We start from the raw sequence: 18,945 nt of genomic DNA, 5'->3' as shown, positions 1-18,945 counted from the left end.
ATGATAAATGTGTGATTTTGGTTAGAAATCTGTGATTTAATCAGTGTAGGGAATTAACTCCCTGTGTGAGGAACTCTTGGTGTAGAGATTCCACTTACAATGTAATAAGCAACTCAACATAGCTTTTGAGAATTTGGAAGTAGTAGTAAGGGGAAGGGAAAGAGGAGAACAGAAAATTCAAGTGATTTATTAATCAGGTTGTTACATGCCTAACATAGGATAGAAACAGAACTTTAACCCACATTTTTCTGACTCCAAGTATGGACCTCTAACTATTATACCTTGTTACCTCTGCATTATTGTTATCATTATTATTATTGAACTTGCTCTGTTATTTACTATCCATGTGACCTTGGGTAAATCAGCTGTCTTTGCCTTGGTTTCCTCACTCTCAGTTGAGATGGTTGGATTAGATGACTTCTAAGATCCCTTCCAGCTTTACATCTATAAACATATTATTGGTGTCATGCTCTGACCAGTAGAGCCCACCTATCACAGTGAGGCTCTGAAACACTGAGTTCCAATGAATGGAAGCATGTTTAGCACCAAGAAAAAGAGTCTTTCAACTTCCCTGCAAGCTATAGGGAGATATAAATTGGTACATGGATGACAGAGAGGTGTGCAGCTTCTAGCCAAGGCTGGAAGGCATGTTCTATCACTACAGAAGCTATCTGATGTCTTTGGTTTCATGCCCAATGGGCACCTGTGAAGTATTGAGAAACATGATAATATAAGCAGTATGAAGTGGTGAGGTATCATAGGTCTTGCCAAAGAGTTTAGCTGAGGAACTCTGGTGTGGTAACTTGAGAGCATTATAGAAATAAGTGTTCTCCTCATGAGTTAGAGTTAAATATAAAGTAGAATTTAATTTTACCACATAAAATTTGAGATAATATACTGTAATGCAAAGGGAGCTGGATTAGAGTCAGAAGGCATGGGATTTGAATACTGGAATTTTAAACTCAATTTGGCTCTGTGTGTAACTGGGCAATCTGTAAAATGAGGCAGTTAAACTGGACTTCTGGGTTCCTTTCCATTTCTAAGTTCAAGAGCTATGATACCTCATCTGTAAAATCATGTTACCTCATCTGTAAAATGAAGACTAGCTAATATCCAAGATCCCTTCCATCTCTGAGGTTCTCTTATTTCTTTGTTTTAATTTTATCTTCATCAATGTCACATCTCAACACTCACTCCAACCACCACCCCAGCCCACCCTTCGCTGTTGGTTTGTGTAATAAACAAGTACAATTGTATTGACTACGTGTGCCAGAATATAGATCATTATGCACTCATAGTTCACAATCTCTCTACCAAAGGGAGGAAGGTGTGTTTCATCACCTTTCCGGTTGAGTCAGGAATGATAATCACATTGATCTGAATTCAGATATCTATAAGTGTTGTTTATGAACTTCTTTCCCAACTCAATAACACATTTTGGTAAATAATTCCTTCATAAGGTTTATTGATTCACACATATCTTTTTCTAAATTATCTTTTCCCAGGGTGATACAGTACACTGCCCTACACAGATTGGACAAAAGTATATTTCACGTCTCTGACTGTCCTGACTTTGTTATTGATGCCAAACTTAGAAAAATGAGGTCTCTGAAAGGTAGTCCTTTTGTGTAGAGCCTGACATTTGAAGAATTATGCAAGATCCACCATGATATTTTTATGGAAGATACCATGTACGACAGATATAGTATGGATAAACTCTTTTTAGATGCATCCAAATTCTTCTTGTTAGCTATATATTTTTATATATTAGTATATTGAGTACACTTTGGTCTTATGGCTAGGAGGGCTGCATCTACCTCTCAGTATTGTAAGGTATTTTGGTGGGTTTGTGGGTGCCTGCCCTTTCTCTACTGTCATCAGCTCCAGCCTCTTCCAAGAATATTTCCTACACTGCCAGGTGCCTGTGACTAGACCTTGTTAGTCCTCAAGTTCCATTTAACCACTTAAGATCAATTGTGTTTTACAAAGGGAATAATTACTTTGAGGATATAACAAAAACAAATGTACAAACACTGCCCCTCTCCCCCACCCCTGGACCACAGGACACAGCCTCCGTTATTGTACTTTGGTCTCTGGGACAGTGGGCTCACTCTCAGCTCAGTTCTTACATAGCAAAGGTACTGTCAAGTTCGTGTCCAGAAGTCTCATCTCAACTATTGCAGGGTGGGTTCTTTGCTCCTCAGCTCTTTGATACCAAGCTTGCTGTGAAACTCGGACACTGAGAGACTTACTCTACATTCTCTTCTTCTAAAATAGAAAAGAACAAATGCAGAGGCCAAGGACGAATTCCACTTTTTTACAGGACCACATGGTGGCCTCAGTAGGGGACACGCAAAGCCTCTCCCCTTACAGCATTGTCTGGCTGGACACTGTAAGTCAAAAAGTCCAAAAGATCTGTCAAGAACACCACCAAAGACTAAATGGACAAAAAAGCTGAGGCTGAGGCCTTTTTGAATATGCTTTCAATTCCAGCTGTAGAGAAGTCAAAAACGGCTGCTCCTATTGGGTTAGCAGGCCGGGATCAGTTACAGAATGTTCATGCATGCTCAAATCTCTCCAAGGCACCTCCATTACACGTCATCTTGTCACTCTTAGGGAAGCAGCTTCTCTGTGTGGGGAATCTGCATGATCCTTGTGCACTGATGGTCTCTGTTATTGATTCTGGATTCCGTACCAGTCCCTATTACATTAATAAATGTGGTTTTGCCAGATATACTTGCCAGGAGGCAGCATGGCTTAGAAAGAGGACTATGTGTGGAGTCAGAAACACCTGAGTTCACATTCCACCTCTGAAAATTACTAATGAGGCATCCATGGGTAAGGATTTTATCAGCAGTCAACTCCAGTTTTCTTATCTGTAAAATAATGATAATGAGAAATACTTGTAGTAACCCTTACTTGGCTGTTATAAAGCTCAGATGAGATAACATATGAACTTCGAAGTACTATACAAATGTCATTTGTTTTAGGATTTAATTTAAATCAGTTTCAATACTTAAGAAGTCTTAAGAGTTAAAATAATTAGTGTCAAACCAATGCTATATATGTATTACAATTTTCCACAGATCAGCATGGAGCTTACCAATTGACTACAAATACTCAAGTGTGAGTCTCATTAGGAGAGATTTCCTCTCCCAAACAGTGATTTTAGGAAAAAAATGGCTCAATCGTATCTATTGCTATTCATGATGATGAAATGGAAATCTCTGGCCTGAGAATGAAGTTAGGTGCTCTGAGGGTTTAGGACCAGGCCACAGACTTTGTGCTTTTAGAAAAGCAGCATTCCCTACCTGCTTTGGCTTAATGATTAACAAAAAATAAATGATAATTATATCTGGCTTGGTCAGGTTCTTTAGGAAAGAATGAAGGGGACTTTTCAAGTTGACTATGGGACTATACCCAGATTTCATCAACAGAGTGATTTGTTTAGTCTATAGTTAAATATTTAAAATCTTTGATCTCTAGAATAAATGCATGAAGTACCTGGAGGCTCCTTTGGAAAGTACAGTGCTCGTAGGTACCGCCCTTCCAACTTCCTCCTAGTACTTCTTTCCTGTTCTTCGATCTCCCTAGCACAAATCTTTAAGAGCTGAAAGCACTTATGTAAATGAACCATTAATTTTGCATTCTTTATGACAGCAGAAACTCTGGAAATATTCCAAAAAAGACTGTTAGGTAGAGTAGATATCATAGTAATTTAAGAAGCCTTGACCTTTGTCGTGTTTTAGTTTTTAATTCACACACAAAAGGAAATTTAATAGATTTACATATTGTTATAGCTGGAAGGGAATTTAGAAATTATCTATCCCCTTCCCATTTTACAAAGGAAGAAAGTGAGGTATGAAGAGAATACAATACGTCCAAGGTCATAACATAGTAGAAGAGCTAAAACTGGAACCCAGGCCTCTAAGTGTTCTTTCCTCTGTATTGGGGCTGCCTGGATAAAATGTGATTACAAACTTTTCTCCAAAGCTCAAAGTCAGAACAGCTATTTCTCCATGTTTTTCTATAGGAAGTAATAGTTAGCATACTTGGAGTCTTGCTAGGGTTTGGGGGAAATTTGACTCTAAACTCTCTTGAAAGCACATTAGACTTCCTGTAGACTCAGAAGAGTATGCCTTCCACACACTCTCATTTAACTTCTTCAACAACAATTAAATTCAGTAAATATATATTAAGCACCTATTGTTTGGAATATACTGTGCCAAGTGTTGTCAGGGGGCCTGCCAGATATTGTAGCTCCACATACATAAGGCTTAGATGATAAATGTAATTTCCTATACTAGCTACTCTGGTATATAGGGGTAACACGTAATATGTCAGAGCTCACCCCTAGAGAATGGCAAACCAGATGTTCACAAATGTAAACCTAATAAATAATTTTCTCTTAGTTTTTGAGCCAACACTTTGAGCCAATGTCCTGGGAAGACTTCTGAGTTGAAATGGAGCAAAAGAAATTTTCCAGTAAATTTGTTTTGTCTTAAAATATTCGTTTTTGATAATTATAATCTTCATATTGTATGGTATTGTGTTTATAATGATACCACTACAATATGGAGTCACTTAGGCTAAGTGGTCTTAACACCCATAAAGCATTTAGGTAAAGACAGACAAGGTGATACTTTTCCACTCTTCTGACTCATGGCTTCAGATTAGATAAAACTCCAGACCAGCTTCCGAAGTCTCAAGTCTTCTCTTCTGCTGCCCAAGATAGTCAAATCAGACCTTCTTCCAGTTTCTGGTTCCAATAAAGAAACTCCCCCGACTCCAGTCTTACCCAAAGCTGGTATTGATAAGTGACCCTGAGCAATTCTCTACCACATCTGATTAGGAATGCCCCCTCCCACATCTGACATTGATTTCCTTTTTTCAACCATGCCCATTTTTAGGGTATATAATTTCGCTACTTGAACCCCAACTTTGAATGTGTTTCCTCTCTAACACATCTTCTTCCCCCTTGTGCTGGGTGAGTTTTTTACATCTATGGGAATGAATCTCTGTTTATAGTGCTATTGTGTGTGTGTGTGTGTGTGTAGGGGGATGTATGCTTTTTTTTTTAACTTGTTTGCTACACTACATAATAATAAAGCTTTTGTCTATATCAGCTTCCTGAGTACCAATTTCCTGTAAATTCCTGAACCTTGGTCTTTGCTTTAACCTATGCTGTGCAGCCAAATAAAGCATCCCTCCTGTGCTTTTCTTTGGAGAGGCTTCAAAATGGTGACAAATGGATTCTGTGCCAGATAAGATCTTTAGTGTTGCTTCTGCCTTATTGTACTAGAAATATCCTCAGTCCTCCATACTAAAAGATAATCAACTGAAAAGCATTTACTAAACACTTACTATATGCTGGGCACTGTGCTAAGTGCCAGGGAAATAAAGAAAGGTTAAAAACAGTCCCTGCCCTCTAGGAGCTTATATTCTATTGGAGGAGACAAGCACACACACACACACACACACACACACACACACACACACACACACACACTACACACTTTAAGGGATAAACAAAATGTTTTATATAAAATAGATTCAAGATAACTTTGGAAGGGAAAACACTAATAACTAATGACACCAGGAAAGGCCTCCCTCAGAAGAAGGCATTTGAGCTGTGTCTTTAAGGAAATCAAAGATTCCAAAATGCAAAAGGTAGGAAGGAGAGCATTCCAGGTATGTCAGACAGTCTAGAGATAATAAGGAGATTCGAGTTGATTGAGTAAAGGGGTGGGAAGTGACATGGTCAGAACTATGTCTTAGGAAAATCACTTTGGCAGGTGAGTAGATGAGAGATTGGAGTGGGAAGAGTCTGTGAGAGTGAAGAGGAGACATGTCATTCACGTTGTAAAGGTAGAAATGACAAAAATGAAAAGTGGAAGAAAAGAGAAGAATGTTCATTTATCTCTTCTTTTCCTGGACTCTTCCCTTTCTATACCCATTCAGAGAAGGCAACAACTACCCTGGAGGAGAGGAAAAGGTACAAAATATAAATATTTCTTCCCTGACTGTGGTTTGTAACCTTTGTACCCTTTGTGACAAATGACCCTGGGGTGGAAATACTAATCATGTTATACTGAATTGAACATCATAAAACAGGGTAGTACAAGTGCCTAGAATATCATGAAAGCAGTTATAAAAACTATTTGAGATTATAAGCTTAAAGGGAAGCTAGATGGTGCAGTGAATAGAGTACTGGCCCTGGAGTCAGGAGGACCTGACTTCAAATCTGACCTCAGACACTTGACACTTACTAGCTGTGTGACCCTTGGCAAGTCACTTAACCCCGATTGCCCCAACAAAAGAAAAAAAAAAGAGATTATGTGCTTTGCGTCATGAGCTGAGGGTTTTCAGAGATGGATTCTGATGAATTGAGATCCTCAGAATATTTCATAGATGATGGCAACCTTGGAAAAACATGATGAAGAAAATCTTAGAAGAAATATATGATGGACCCTCCTTGAAAATTTATGTTATAGAACAAAGCCATCAAGAAAAGTTAGAGGGAGCTCATTTAAAAGATTTGGGGAATTACAAAATACTAGGTGTGTGTGTGGGGGGTGTCTTTGAGACAATTATTAAGAGCTGTTGGATCAGAGGATCGGTTACAGGACTGTAGACCAAGAGCTGGAAGAGACCTCAGAGGCCCATTAGTCCAACACCCTCCTTTTATAGATGAGGAAGCTGAGGTTCAGGCAGGGCAATTGACTTATCCAAGGTCACACAAGTAGTAAGTCTCAGAGAGATGTGAATTCCCTTCATGATAAGAGCAGATCAAAACAAAATGTTGTCCTTGATGGAACTCTGAAGTTACCTCTGAGAAAGTCAAACTTCACGGCACACTTTGTACCTATTTGTCTGGCTCCCAAATAAGAGCAACCTTGCATGACATTAATTTTTTGGAAGCTTGAAGTGCTTCAAGGATGGGAGGTGGAGAAGAATGCAGTTGCTGCCATTTCTAGTGAGGATGAGTTTGTCCCAGCTGTCTGGTTTCTGCCAGAGAAGCCAACAAGGGGAACAGTAGGTTGTATTGACATTTCTACAGAGATATTTAGAGGTGCCAGAAAGTAGAAAAGCTGCTGGCATATGTGGTTTGGTAGAACCGAAGTCTAATTTGTAGTAGGGGAATAGAAAGTTTGAGTGGAGAATATATTATTTGTTGTGAAGAGATCATTTGGTTGGAGGAGTAGGAGGAAAGAGTGTTTGAGAAGGAGATGGGAGATGTGGCATAGTTATTTCCCTCTTCCCCCATCCAGCATTGGACTTGGGTGGATTTCTTTGAGTCATTTAGTATTGGAGTTGGTCTGAGCCATTCTTCATCTTTCATTGATTTGATACAGTACGTACCCATGTGGGTGGTAAGTGTAGATCCTAGATCTGGGGTGTACTCTGTGAGCTAAAGCATGTGAGTTAACCTCTCTGGTGCCTCCTTTTCCTCCTCAGTAAAATTAGGGAATACAAAAAGATGATCTTTAAGGTCCCTTCACTCTAAATTTGGATTCTATGAAGGGATATTTGGAATGGATAGGATAATCATAACTGACAATGTAGAAAAGGCAGAAGTTGCAAGGGGAAAAATTGAAACTTGGTATCAGGAAAAACTTTCCAACAATTAGATCTATCCAAAAGTGGAATGTGCTGCCTCGGAAAACAGCAAGTCCCTCTTCACTGAAGGTCTTTAAGCAAAGGTTGGATTCCTGACCTGTTATTGTCAGTGGAGAGGGGAGACTTGTTCTGGTATTGGTTAGACCGGATGGCCTCAGAGGTCTCTTCCAATTCAGATTCTGTGTAACTGTAATTTCAGATCCAGCCTAACAAATGCTGCTTATTATTTTAATGGAATCAGTCACACCGCAAAAGCCCCGTTACATTGTAAGTGCTTAATAAATGATTTGGAATCCTTGAAGTTTCTGTCCTCAGAGGAGGGTGGCACCAGTGAAATCAGAAGTTTGTAAAAATCCCCAACCTAGAACTCAATGAAAGGAAAATAAGAACAATGATCAGTGACACAGAACGCCTCCCATGACTGAGAACTTATTGGCTTTTCAGGAGACCTTCTAGTGAGAATGAGGTTGATTGACTAAAGAGAGTTACGCTAAATTAAAATTCTAATTGGAAAAGTCTGCATAGGAAAGCATTGTGGCCATTTGAAGATAGGCACATTAAAGAGATGAGGTCCCTTAGTTTGAAAGTTAAATGAAGTGCTGCTCACGAAAGTAGGAAAAGAAGGACGTTCTCTGCGTAAGTTGTGAGAAATCCCCACTAAACCCTCTTACTCTAGAGGAGGGGTGCTTTTGTGATAGCAAGAAGCCTCTACCATTTGGAAAGGTATGTCAATTCATCTAAGAAAGAGACAGCATCTTTTGTAATGAGAATGATATCTACAAGGAGGCTGAGCAGAGATTCTTAAAGAAAGGGGTAGGAAAAGACTATGTTAAAAATCGGTCTTTCATATGCCCCCCAGAAGAGTTTCTTAATTGGAAAAAATAACCAAATTAGGTAAGATCATGAGAAGGGAAAGGGGAAAGGACATAATGAAAGAATGGACCCGGATGATACAGAAGATTTTTCAAGTAGGAAGTTTGTTACAAAGCTCAGCACAAATGGCTTCTTTCTCTTCCTAGCCCCCTCAGCTGCTGGTACCTCCTCCACAAAACAAACAGACAAAGAAAAACCTTTATTCATTTTGTATATTCTTGTTTATATATGTCTCCCTGAAGCCCCCTCCCCCACTCCCATGTAAGTTCGTTGAGGGCAGGGACAGTTATAATTTTTGTCTTTGTACCCTGTGCCTAGCATGGGGTCTGGCACACAGCAGCCACTTAACATATGCTTGCTGATCGATTTCATAGGCAGTAGAAGTTCAAGGTTGAGGTAAGTGCTTTGGTCCCAATGCCAGGCCAATTTTTCAACTGGCTTTTTGTGGTTTCCATTCCTTGTAGACTTGGCATAACTTTGGACATTTTCTGGAGGAAAATTAAGCAATCACTTTACAAAAATGTACATTTTGGTAAGTCTGGGATTTTGCAAACTATTTTAAATTTTTAGGAAAATAGTCCCATTAAATTTTCAACACTTCTTTTCCTTTTTTTTTTTTAAATCTGAACAGAAACCTGGCTGCTGGTGACGTGGAAGATACAATTGCATCCACTAGTGCAAGGGTTACAAAAGAAAACCAAACTTCACCACCCATGTTGAAAGCCAAGTTATGATGATGAAATGTAACCAAATTGAATCGTGTGTTTGAATACTGAAAATGGAACATGTGCTCAGAAGAGCACTCCATCTTTACTTTCATTCATAGAGTCACTTCAGTGCCATGAAATGAGCCCTGAATTTGGATTCAGCAGACTGAGAAATGAATCCTAGCTCATTACTAACTTAGTTCCTCTTAGACTCCGTTTTGTTATCTGTAAAATGAAGCAGCTGGTGTAAGGGACCTTTCAGTTTCATCCTAACTCTAAAGCTTTTCATACTTAGGAATTTATGATGGAGAGTTCTAGTAGGTGATTTAATGGTGAAAAAAAGCCAAGTTGGGAGTAAAGAGACCTGAGTTCTTTTCCTGATTTTGTATTCAAGTTGTTGGGTGGTCTTGGCTAAGCACCTTTTTTTTTTTTTTACCTGGGATCATGGGATTTATAGCTAGGAAAGATGTTAGAAACCACTTAGGGCAGCATCCTCATTTACAGAAGGGGAAGCTAAGACTCAGAGAGTGACTGGCCAAGGTCACACAGGTGAGGTGTAGCAGGACCAAGATTTGAACTTGGCTCTCTCCAAATCTAGTTCTTTTCTGCTATTCTGCCTCTGTTTTCCCAGCTATAAAATAACAGTATGGGAGAGAAAGAAATACATATACCCAGCCACCACCACTGTCCCCTGTCTATCACCTTCCCTCCACAGAGGGAAAGACATGAAGATAATAGTGGAGGAAAACAGAGAATGTTAAAGTGGAAAGAGAAATATCTCTGGAGTCAGAGGACCTGGGCTAAAAATCCCACCTCTTTGGCACTATCTGTATGACCCTGAGCAAGTTACTTCCCTCCCTGCCCTGTACCCTTCAAATCTTGGTTAAATTCCTACCTTCTACAAGAAGCTTTTCCCAATCTTCCTTAATCTTCAGTTCTTCTTTTTGAGACTATCCCCAATTTACCCTCTTGTTTTTATGTAGTTGTTTGCCTGTTAACCTCCTTAGACTGTGAGCCCCTCGAGAGCAAGGACTGTCTTTACCTTTCTTTGTATCCCCAACATTAAACTCAGAGGTTGGCACATAGTAGGTGCTTAATAGATGCTAGTTGACTGACTGACTTTTCCTCCTTGGGCCTCAGTTTCCTTATATGTAAAATAAGGGAGTTAGACTAGATGGTCCCTGATGTTCTTTCCAACTCTAAATCTGTGATCCTATGATACCATGGAGAGAGAAAAACATAGAAGAACAGGCAGACACATGAACACAGAGAAACATGGGATAAAGATGAGACCCACTCAGAAGAATAGCATACTTGTCCAACAGGCGAACACTGCTATAGGATGAACAGCTCTTCTCTTATTCTGTCGTGGGCAAATCTTCACTTGTCACTATTCATCGAAATTTTGTTCATTCATTCATTCATTCATTCATTTATTTATTTATTTATTTATTTATTTATTCATTCATTCATTTATTTATCTATCTATTTATTTATCATATAGCATTATCTATTATATAGCATTTATTAAGCTCTATGTGTTAAGCTTTACAGTATTAAGTACAATGTACCAGACACCGTTCAATCAACAAGCATTTATTAACTCTGTTATACACTAGACACCAAGCTAAGTGATGGGAAAATACCAAGATGAAATGAAAATCCCTCCTCTCCCAGAACCAGAATATTGTTCAAAATTCTTTAATTAAACTCAGAGAGACTGTTTTCTCCAAATCATAGCCATAGAAGCCTAGGAAAGGATTGAAACAGGAACAATTCTCCAGGCTGGAGAACTAGAAGATTTTTCAGGGTATTTTGTACATTTGAAATGAAATCAAACCAGAGAGGAATTTAATCCTTGGGCTTCTGGAGTATCAGCCCTGCTGTGACCCCAAAGTTCTACTACTTTAGGGGCAATTCAACTCCCATGGTTTCCCTTACCCACTCACAGGAATATTAGGAATCATTCCAGTAGTATTTCAATATTTTCCTAAGCCTTAGAGCAAGACTTCAGGGTCCTTTGGCAGAAATTCAATAGTTGGCATGAGATACAGAACATTATGCAAGAGCTTATTGGACATCCCACCTTATCCTCCCCCTCCTTGAAAGCTTATAGAAAGCAAATAAGGTAAAACAATACTAGGTTGGCCTTGGAATGTTGGAATGTCACTGAGTGGGGTTGACCTTACTTTTATCACAAAATAGATTCACTTGAGTTATAGCTTAGCACTTAGCTAGTGCTTTTCTCTGGCACGAGGTACGCAGCTCCTTAACCTCTGCCAAATCGTCTCATAAATGTCTTACCTCAGCTAAAAGATTTTAAAAGCTGCTTCTTTTTTTTTTTTAACCACTATATAATTTTATTTCCTTGGGAAAAGAAGGAAGATTTCCCTGCATGCTTTTTTCTTTTTGTGACGGCACTGGAGAGCAGGTTCATCTGTGAGGGGAAAGTCCCATGGAAGAACACGCCTTCTGCGGACATTCCCAGCTAGCTCACTAGCTCTATATAAGCTAGGCTTCTTTCCTCACAGCTGTCAGGTTAGGCTAGCTGGTCTTCCAGTGCACTTACACAAGCCACAGGCCCCAACGGATTAGTGCAGAGTAGAAAATGACTCGAGTTGGCAGCAAGATCCTGATCTTGGCACCTTTGATGGCCGTACTGCTGTTCTGCCTCTTTGACACGTCTCAAGGTGAGTATCACTCATTTATTTTGCAAAGGTGCTGGAACTCCTTTTTTTTTTTCTCAAGGAATTCATCCTGAAAGAACATGACAGCTAAGTCCCTGAATGGAATGATGGAAGGAAGGGTCTGATGCCATGCTTCATCCCTTCCCTTCAATATAGTTCAAAAGTGGGAAGGGAAGCTTGGACAACAGGCTAGGAAATTAACAAGGTAAAACTTTGAGATAGGCAGATGGCATCAGATTTATCTGTCTTTTTCTTTGCTCAAGATTCAGTTCAGATGCCACCTCTTCCAGGAAGTCTTCCTTGAGCTTCCCAGCTAAAATCTTTCCATCAAAACTTCTCAGACCCTTTTGATGAGATTTTTCCTTTGTCCTTGTCATAAGTTATGTTGAATTGTACTTTGTAAACGTACATATTGTATTCCTTCCTTGGTACATTATCATCCTTTGAAGGGGCAGAGACTTTTCCTGGGAGAAACCACTGGAGTTCATACGGGAATAAATGATCAAAAGTTCTCCCAATGTGGAAACTATCCCTTAGGAGCAAGGATGGAAAGCAACATTAACTCTCATGTCCTGAAAGAGTTAATTCAGCTAATAAGTAGTAGATGCATTGAGTACTCGAGTCTAGCTCACTAGGTACCCAGAGCTTTCTCTGTTCTAGAATGTCTATCATAAGATGACTTCATTCCTAATGATTGATTTCCTTTTCTTGCCCTTTCAGCAGCTAGCAGCTTTGATTGCTGCCTTGGGTATACGGAACATCCTCTCCACAGTAAATTGATCAAAGGCTATGCAGAACAGTGGTCTTATGAAACCTGTGACATTGACGCAATTATGTAAGTACTGAGTGGGGGCAGCAATCTGGGTGACATATGGAAATCTCAGTGGCTAAAACAGAAACACTGTGAAAGTCAGCTTCAACTTTACATTTTAGAGCTTCTGCTTTGTGATGAGCTTCGGGTAAGCAACTCTATAAACCAATACATTGTCAGTGGGTCAATAAGCATGTAAGTCTCTGAGACATGCAAGGCATCGTGTTAAGTGCTGGGCAAGAAAGAAAGGCCTTCAAGTAGGTCAAAATCTACTAAGCAAACAAATGTGTACAGGCAAGTGACACACAGAATAAATAAGATGCAATGAACAGAAGGAAGGCGCTAGAATTAAGTGGGATTGAGAAAGGCCTCCTTGTGTGATTTTGGTTGGGACATAAAGGAAGCCAGGGAAGCCAGGAGGCAGAGGGAGGGTGTGGGGGACAGCCAGTAAAATCTCCCCATGTATGTATAGACTATCCTTATGATGTACAGCAAATGACACCCCCTCCTTTTTTTCTTTTCCTTTTTTTTTCTTTAGGTAAGTCACATGGGCCAGAGAGGAGATGTAGCATCCTAGATAGAGTGCTGAACTTATACAGTTAGGGAGACCTGTATTCTAATTCCTCTTCTGACATTTAACCTCTCTGAGCTTCAGACAAATCCCAACTGTTATGAATAGTTTGTGGCCTTCCTCTGAGTAGGGACCCTTCACCAATTATTCTTAACGTTGTATCGTGCAGGTATTAGAATGTCCAGGAAAGCTAGAGGTAACATTATTATTTAGGGCTTCCCCTTAGATGAATACAGTATGTGAGGAAATAGGTGAATATCAAAGCACGGTTGTATTATGATGCTTAGCCTCTGAGTTCTAAATTGCAATGCTAATGCCATTTCACCATGCATCCCAATAGGAAGAGACCATATATTAAAAATACACTTATATATGGGGGGCAGCTAGGTGGCGCAGTGGATAGAGCACTGGCCCTGGATTCAGGAGGACCTGAGTTCAAATCTGGCCTCAGACACATAACACCTACTACCTGGGCAAGTCACTTAACCCCATTGCCTAGCCAAAAAAAAAAAAACCAACATTTATATAAAATGTTCGTAGATCTTTAATAGCTTAAGGCTGCAATGACATATAATGCATTCTATATCACATAATGTAGAGTATATTTATATATTATATATTTAGTAATATATCCACATATTTATATTTACATATATCTCAAACGCCTTTGTGACGTATGTATTGAAAGTATTAATATCTTCAACTTAGAGATGAAGAAACTGAGGCTGGAAGGGTATCAGAGAATTTCATAGGTGGAAGACACCTTAGAGACCTTCTAGTCCAATTTATAGCTGAACAAAGATCTGTCTACAATGCACTTGACAAGTGGTTGTTAACCCTTTGCTTGAAGACAATGGGGTGAAGTGATTTGTCCAATAACTGCACCCAGCTCTTCTGACTCCAAGTCTAGGGTCCTTCCCGCTACACTAAGATGGCTAACAAATAATGTGGCATACCACGTTTCCCAGAATAATCAGTACTGGAATAGGGGGAGGGGGAGAATGTTCTTCTGGAACTTGGGATCCAGTGTATTTCCTATTATGCAAATATAGGTGTGGTTCTCCTTTCATTGCCAACAAGTCTAGTTAATTATTACTTTCATTTTGATTTGAAAACGAATGAATGTTTTAAATACATGAAATAAGCAGTTTCTCTTGAAAATACAAGAAAATTAGAAAGTGCTCAAAACATAAAATAAACAAAGTTTTTTTTGTTTGTTTGTTTCTAGCTTTTATACCAGACGATACACTGTGTGTGCCGATCCAAACGAAGCGTGGGTGAAACATACCCTCAAGATTTTAAGGTATTGAGATGTACAATTTATGCTCCTATCTCACCATGCATGTGAATGGGTGGGGACTATTTTCTGGTGACATTCTGGTCTTTGGGGGTTCCTCCTCAGTCTGGTACTTGGAACCTTAACCTTGTAAATGAGAAAATGTGGCTGTTTTTAGCTCCTGAGGTCTTTCTGTTCCATTCCCACATCCCCATGCCCGTGGGAGCAAAGCATTACTTTTACATGCACCTAAATGTCATTGTTGTTTTAGCTTAGTTCTAATATAACACCTTAGAAACTCCCCTCCCTCTCCTAATTAGGGAGGCAATTATGATCCCAGAATTCTCCCTGCTATGGTCTATTTATGATCACAAATAAGGCTATTTAAGAACATTTTTTTCATGGATGTGATATTGATCTGTTCATTGTTGGAGTATCTGGTAACAAGAGAATCAGGGGAGAGAGGATTTGTTGTTTCATAAAATAAAGCTTTGTGGATGGGCAGGCATCACTGTGATTGTTGGCAATCATTCATCTGTTTGCTTCACTAAGTACGTGTGTGTGTGTGTGTGTGTGTGTGTGTGTGTGTGTGTGTGTGTGTGCGCGCGCATATGTGTCTCTCTCTCTCTTTTTCAATAGTTCCAGACTCAAGAAGATGTCAAAGTAATTGAAATGGAACTGGAAAAAGACTGAAGGACCAAAGAACCTAAACTAGGTTGGAATTTCTATTCACACATCTTTGTGTGCTTGCCATCTATTTAATTTGGCCATCATTGGATCTATCCAATTAGTGAAGTTGATTCATATTGCATCATAGTTTTGCTTTTTAAAGCATTATATAAAAGCCTGATATTTCCTTTCATGTTGTTGTATTTATAGATAGAGGGTATATGTGTCCATTAAATGTTTGTCATTTAAAATTTTTCTCAACCAGGCCCTAACCTATGTTTTCAGTCTGTGATCCAGTCACACTGGATTCTTTGCTGTTCTTCACACACAGCACTCTATTTCCGCTGTCTACATCTTTGCACATGCCTGGAATGAACTTCTTCCTTAATTCCACTACTTGGAAACTCTAAGTTCCCTTCAAAGCTCCACTCAAGTGCTACCTTCTAGAGGAAGCTCTTCCTGAGCCCCTCAGAAGCTCCTGCCTCCCCTCCCTCAAATTGTATTTATTTTCCATGTCCTTGTATATATACATGTTGTCTTCCTTGACAGAATGTAAGTCCCTTGAAGGCCAGGACTGTTTCCTAGCACCTACTGTAGTAGCTGGCACATAGCAGGTGCTTAATAAATCTATAGAGCAGTAATCTAGTCTGTTATTATTATTGTTGTTGTTTGATATTCACTTATCTGAAGGACTGAAGTACTGTTATTATCTTTATTGTTTGGTAAGAGCATTTTGAATTGTTTTATTTGTGTGGTTTATTCCAAACAAATGTTTGATTATTCATTTAATGTTTCACTATTTTATGAAAACAGAAAATCATGCAAAAACTGTTGATATTAACAATAAAAGAAAAAATAAAAAACTAAAAAGTAGCCGATGATTTTTGACTAAATTATTTTTACTATATTACCAAGTATGTACTACACAGACTTAATGGGAAAAAATATTAATTTGCTATTATAGCAAAATACTGACATTCTCCGTTCTTCTAATCACATGCTTTATTTCTATACTTCATTGTCATAGAAAATTCAGAGAAAAGAATCATTCTACTTTCTATATAAGTAATCACCACACATAGGAATTTATTATGTAAGAATTATAAGGGAATACTTTTGAGGAAAGCCATCCAAACTAGAAATTAGAAACATTTCTATATCATAAGATTTTGTGTCTTATATTTATTAATGTAAATTAAAGATGATTTAAGGAACATTATGTGCATTTAGAGCCAAAGTGTTGAAAATTGCCTTGGAAAGTCTTCTAGTTCATCTTCCTGCCAAAGGCAGGGCCCTCCTCACAGACACGTGAGAAGCTCTCTTAAATAAAGATTCCCAATTATTTTCTCTTAAGCAGAAATAAAATTAATTTTCAATATAGGATTCAAAATTGATTCCTTGCTCATCCAAAGGTCAGACTCATGGCAAACTGGACCACTTGCAACATAACAGAAAGCTAAATGTGTGCATGTGTGCGTGTCTGTATATAAATTAAATTCTGTATGACTGAAATAGCTTACAAAGCCTACGCACTAGTACCTACTTATTTTACTCAATAGGAGAGCTCCTTTGGCATTCACTGAGAGCCTTTTTTGATCTTTTTACATACAACCCTAACAAGATAAGCTATCTGATTTCTTAATTGGGCCCAGAGTCAGGAAGATCTGAGTTCAAATGTGACCTCAGACATTTATTTAGCTGTGTGATTCTGGTCAAGCCACTTAAACTCTGCCTGCCTCAGTTTCCTCATCAGTAAAAATGTACATAATAATAATACATCTACCACCTAGGTTGTTTGTGAGGATAAAAGAAAATCATGTTTTTAAATCAATTTGTAAATATTAACATCATCACCAACATAACAACAAATTTGAAATTGAGATTTCAGTGTACTGGCAGCGGGGTGTCAGAAGTGAGAGCAGATAGCTTAAGAATCTAAAATTAGACTGAAAGGCCACAAAAAGTAGATACAAGAACTCTTAGAGTTTAGCAATCTGGGACCACAGGGTAAACACACCGCAGTGACATCTTAGAGGATAGCTATCTTATACAGAACAAGAAATGAGTTGGTACCAGCTCGTGATGACCTGGAGACATCAAGAAATGGTTAAATCGTGTTTAACAACTTTTATTTACGAAAGCAGAAAAAACAGAATTTGTTTCAGCTTATCTATAAAATGAGAATAATAATGGTATCTACTTCCTAAGGTGATTGTGAGAATCAAATGAGATAATAAGTGTAAAGTGCCTACTAGTAGGCTCTATATAAATGTTAACTTATTATTATCAAAATGTCATTCTTTTTTTCCATTCTTTTCCACATCTGATCATGTTGTTTTAGTTCATACTTTTTATCCTTTGCCTTGGCATTGGTTCTGATCTTGTTTTATCCACCTACTTCAGAGATACCTTTTGTTCCAAAAGTAGCAATTTGTTCCAATAATCATCTTCTTAGCACATTATACCCCACCCCTCACTTCCCTCATGCATCAGGAAATACACTTGGAGCTTTTATTCCAGCTTTCCTCTCTTTAAAATTTTTCTTTCATCTTCATCATATGGCTGGATCACACAATTTTCTCACAGTAACTTGAGAATTGTTCAGATGAAAGTTATATTTATGGATCAAGTTTCCATCTGCTTCACAAAAATATTTTATAGTCTTTGAGGGTTCTGAAGAATTAGTGCCAAAACCACTCTGAGCTTCCTGCCCCTCCTGCTCTGAGAGGCAGTGAAATCTACATTTAGTCTACCTGCTTCCTTGAAGAAATCCATCTGTCCTGTACCGCCAGGTGGCATTTATGTCTGGCACAGTCAACCAATGCAGCATGTATTATGTGCTTACTCTGTGCCAGGATTGGTGATAAAAAGACAAAAGTGGAACAATTCCTGTCCTCTAGAAGCTTACTGGGGGACACACATGCATATTTAGTACATGCGAGATATGTTTTGTGCCAATCCGATTCAAGGTAACCATGGAAGGAGGCACTATCAGTTGGCAAAGCCAGGACAGGATTCATACAAAAGGAGGCACCTAAGCTGAGTTTTGCAGGAAACCAGAGATTCTCAAAGGCACAAGTTAGGAGGGAGAACATCCCAGTTCTTCCAGCCAGTGCAAAGGAACAGAGAGGGGTAGTTGAGTGTAATGTGTAAGGAAGAGTAAGAAGACTAGTGTGTTTGGACTATTGGGGTGCTATCCCTAGGTTTCTGGATTTTCTTCACTAAATGAAAGACTTTGTTTTCAAGGGGATTTCACTGGAGAACAGTAGTCCCCTGATTTTTTTGTGGGGGCTTCTTCTTGATCAGGGATAACGTGGAAGTTGAAAAAAATGGAACATTGTCACTACCAGATATAGGGCAACAGGACTGGTAACTTCCCATGAGGCCTCTCTCTATTACACAGATACTATGAATCACTTGTCAAACCTTTTAATCTGAATTATTTGGCCATACCTATCTTTAATGTTGGGGATGTTAAAAAATATTTCAAACCCAGACCGCAAAGACATCCTATGCCACCCTGGATGTGTTGAATTCCAGATCTACACCTTGTTGGCAGGTAGGCTAGATACTGATACTTAGGTGGATTTGTATTTGGACATTGTTGCCTCATTGACAGTAAATGTCAATACACCTCACCCAAATAATGAAAGATAAGAATAGCCATAATTCACTAAACTAGTCTCTATGCCAACACATTACCCATTCCTTCTTTTTTCCTGTACTTATTC

The 18,945-nt window shown here is 38.8% G+C and overlaps 1 protein-coding gene across 2 annotated transcripts; it reads left to right on the top strand.

The window, feature by feature from the left end:
• The first annotated feature begins 11,723 nt into the window (after window positions 1-11,723).
• Window positions 11,724-16,087, top strand: CCL20 (C-C motif chemokine ligand 20). Of its 2 annotated transcripts, none has more exons than XM_020970978.2 (4): window positions 11,724-11,890; window positions 12,611-12,722; window positions 14,498-14,572; window positions 15,185-16,087. In XM_020970978.2, the coding sequence occupies exons 1-4, from the start codon at window positions 11,809-11,811 to the stop codon at window positions 15,210-15,212; spliced, it is 297 nt and encodes a 98-aa protein (XP_020826637.1). In that variant the 5' UTR covers window positions 11,724-11,808; the 3' UTR covers window positions 15,213-16,087. The 2 variants fall into 2 exon arrangements, with proteins under 2 accessions (XP_020826637.1, XP_020826636.1); XM_020970977.2 differs by having other exon boundaries at window positions 12,608-12,722.
• The last annotated feature ends 2,858 nt before the right edge of the window (window positions 16,088-18,945 follow it).

The sequence above is a fragment of the Phascolarctos cinereus genome, unplaced genomic scaffold, assembly GCF_003287225.1.
Source record: "Phascolarctos cinereus isolate Bilbo 61053 unplaced genomic scaffold, phaCin_HiC Scaffold_7;HRSCAF=346, whole genome shotgun sequence".
Lineage (NCBI taxonomy): Eukaryota > Metazoa > Chordata > Mammalia > Diprotodontia > Phascolarctidae > Phascolarctos > Phascolarctos cinereus.
The sequence above is the reverse complement of the archived record's forward strand: the minus strand, read 5'-3'. Positions and strand labels throughout refer to the sequence as shown.

What these genes read in the sequence shown, in the direction of transcription:
- CCL20 (XM_020970977.2), top strand. Translation starts at nt 11,809, where the DNA reads ATGACTCGAGTTGGCAGCAAGATCCTGATCTTGGCACCTTTGATGGCC. An exon ending in CCTCTTTGACACGTCTCAAG is followed by an intron (nt 11,891 to 12,607) that starts GTGAGTATCACT and finishes TTGCCCTTTCAG; the next exon opens with CAGCTAGCAGCTTTGATTGC. An exon ending in CATACCCTCAAGATTTTAAG is followed by an intron (nt 14,573 to 15,184) that starts GTATTGAGATGT and finishes CTTTTTCAATAG; the next exon opens with TTCCAGACTCAAGAAGATGT.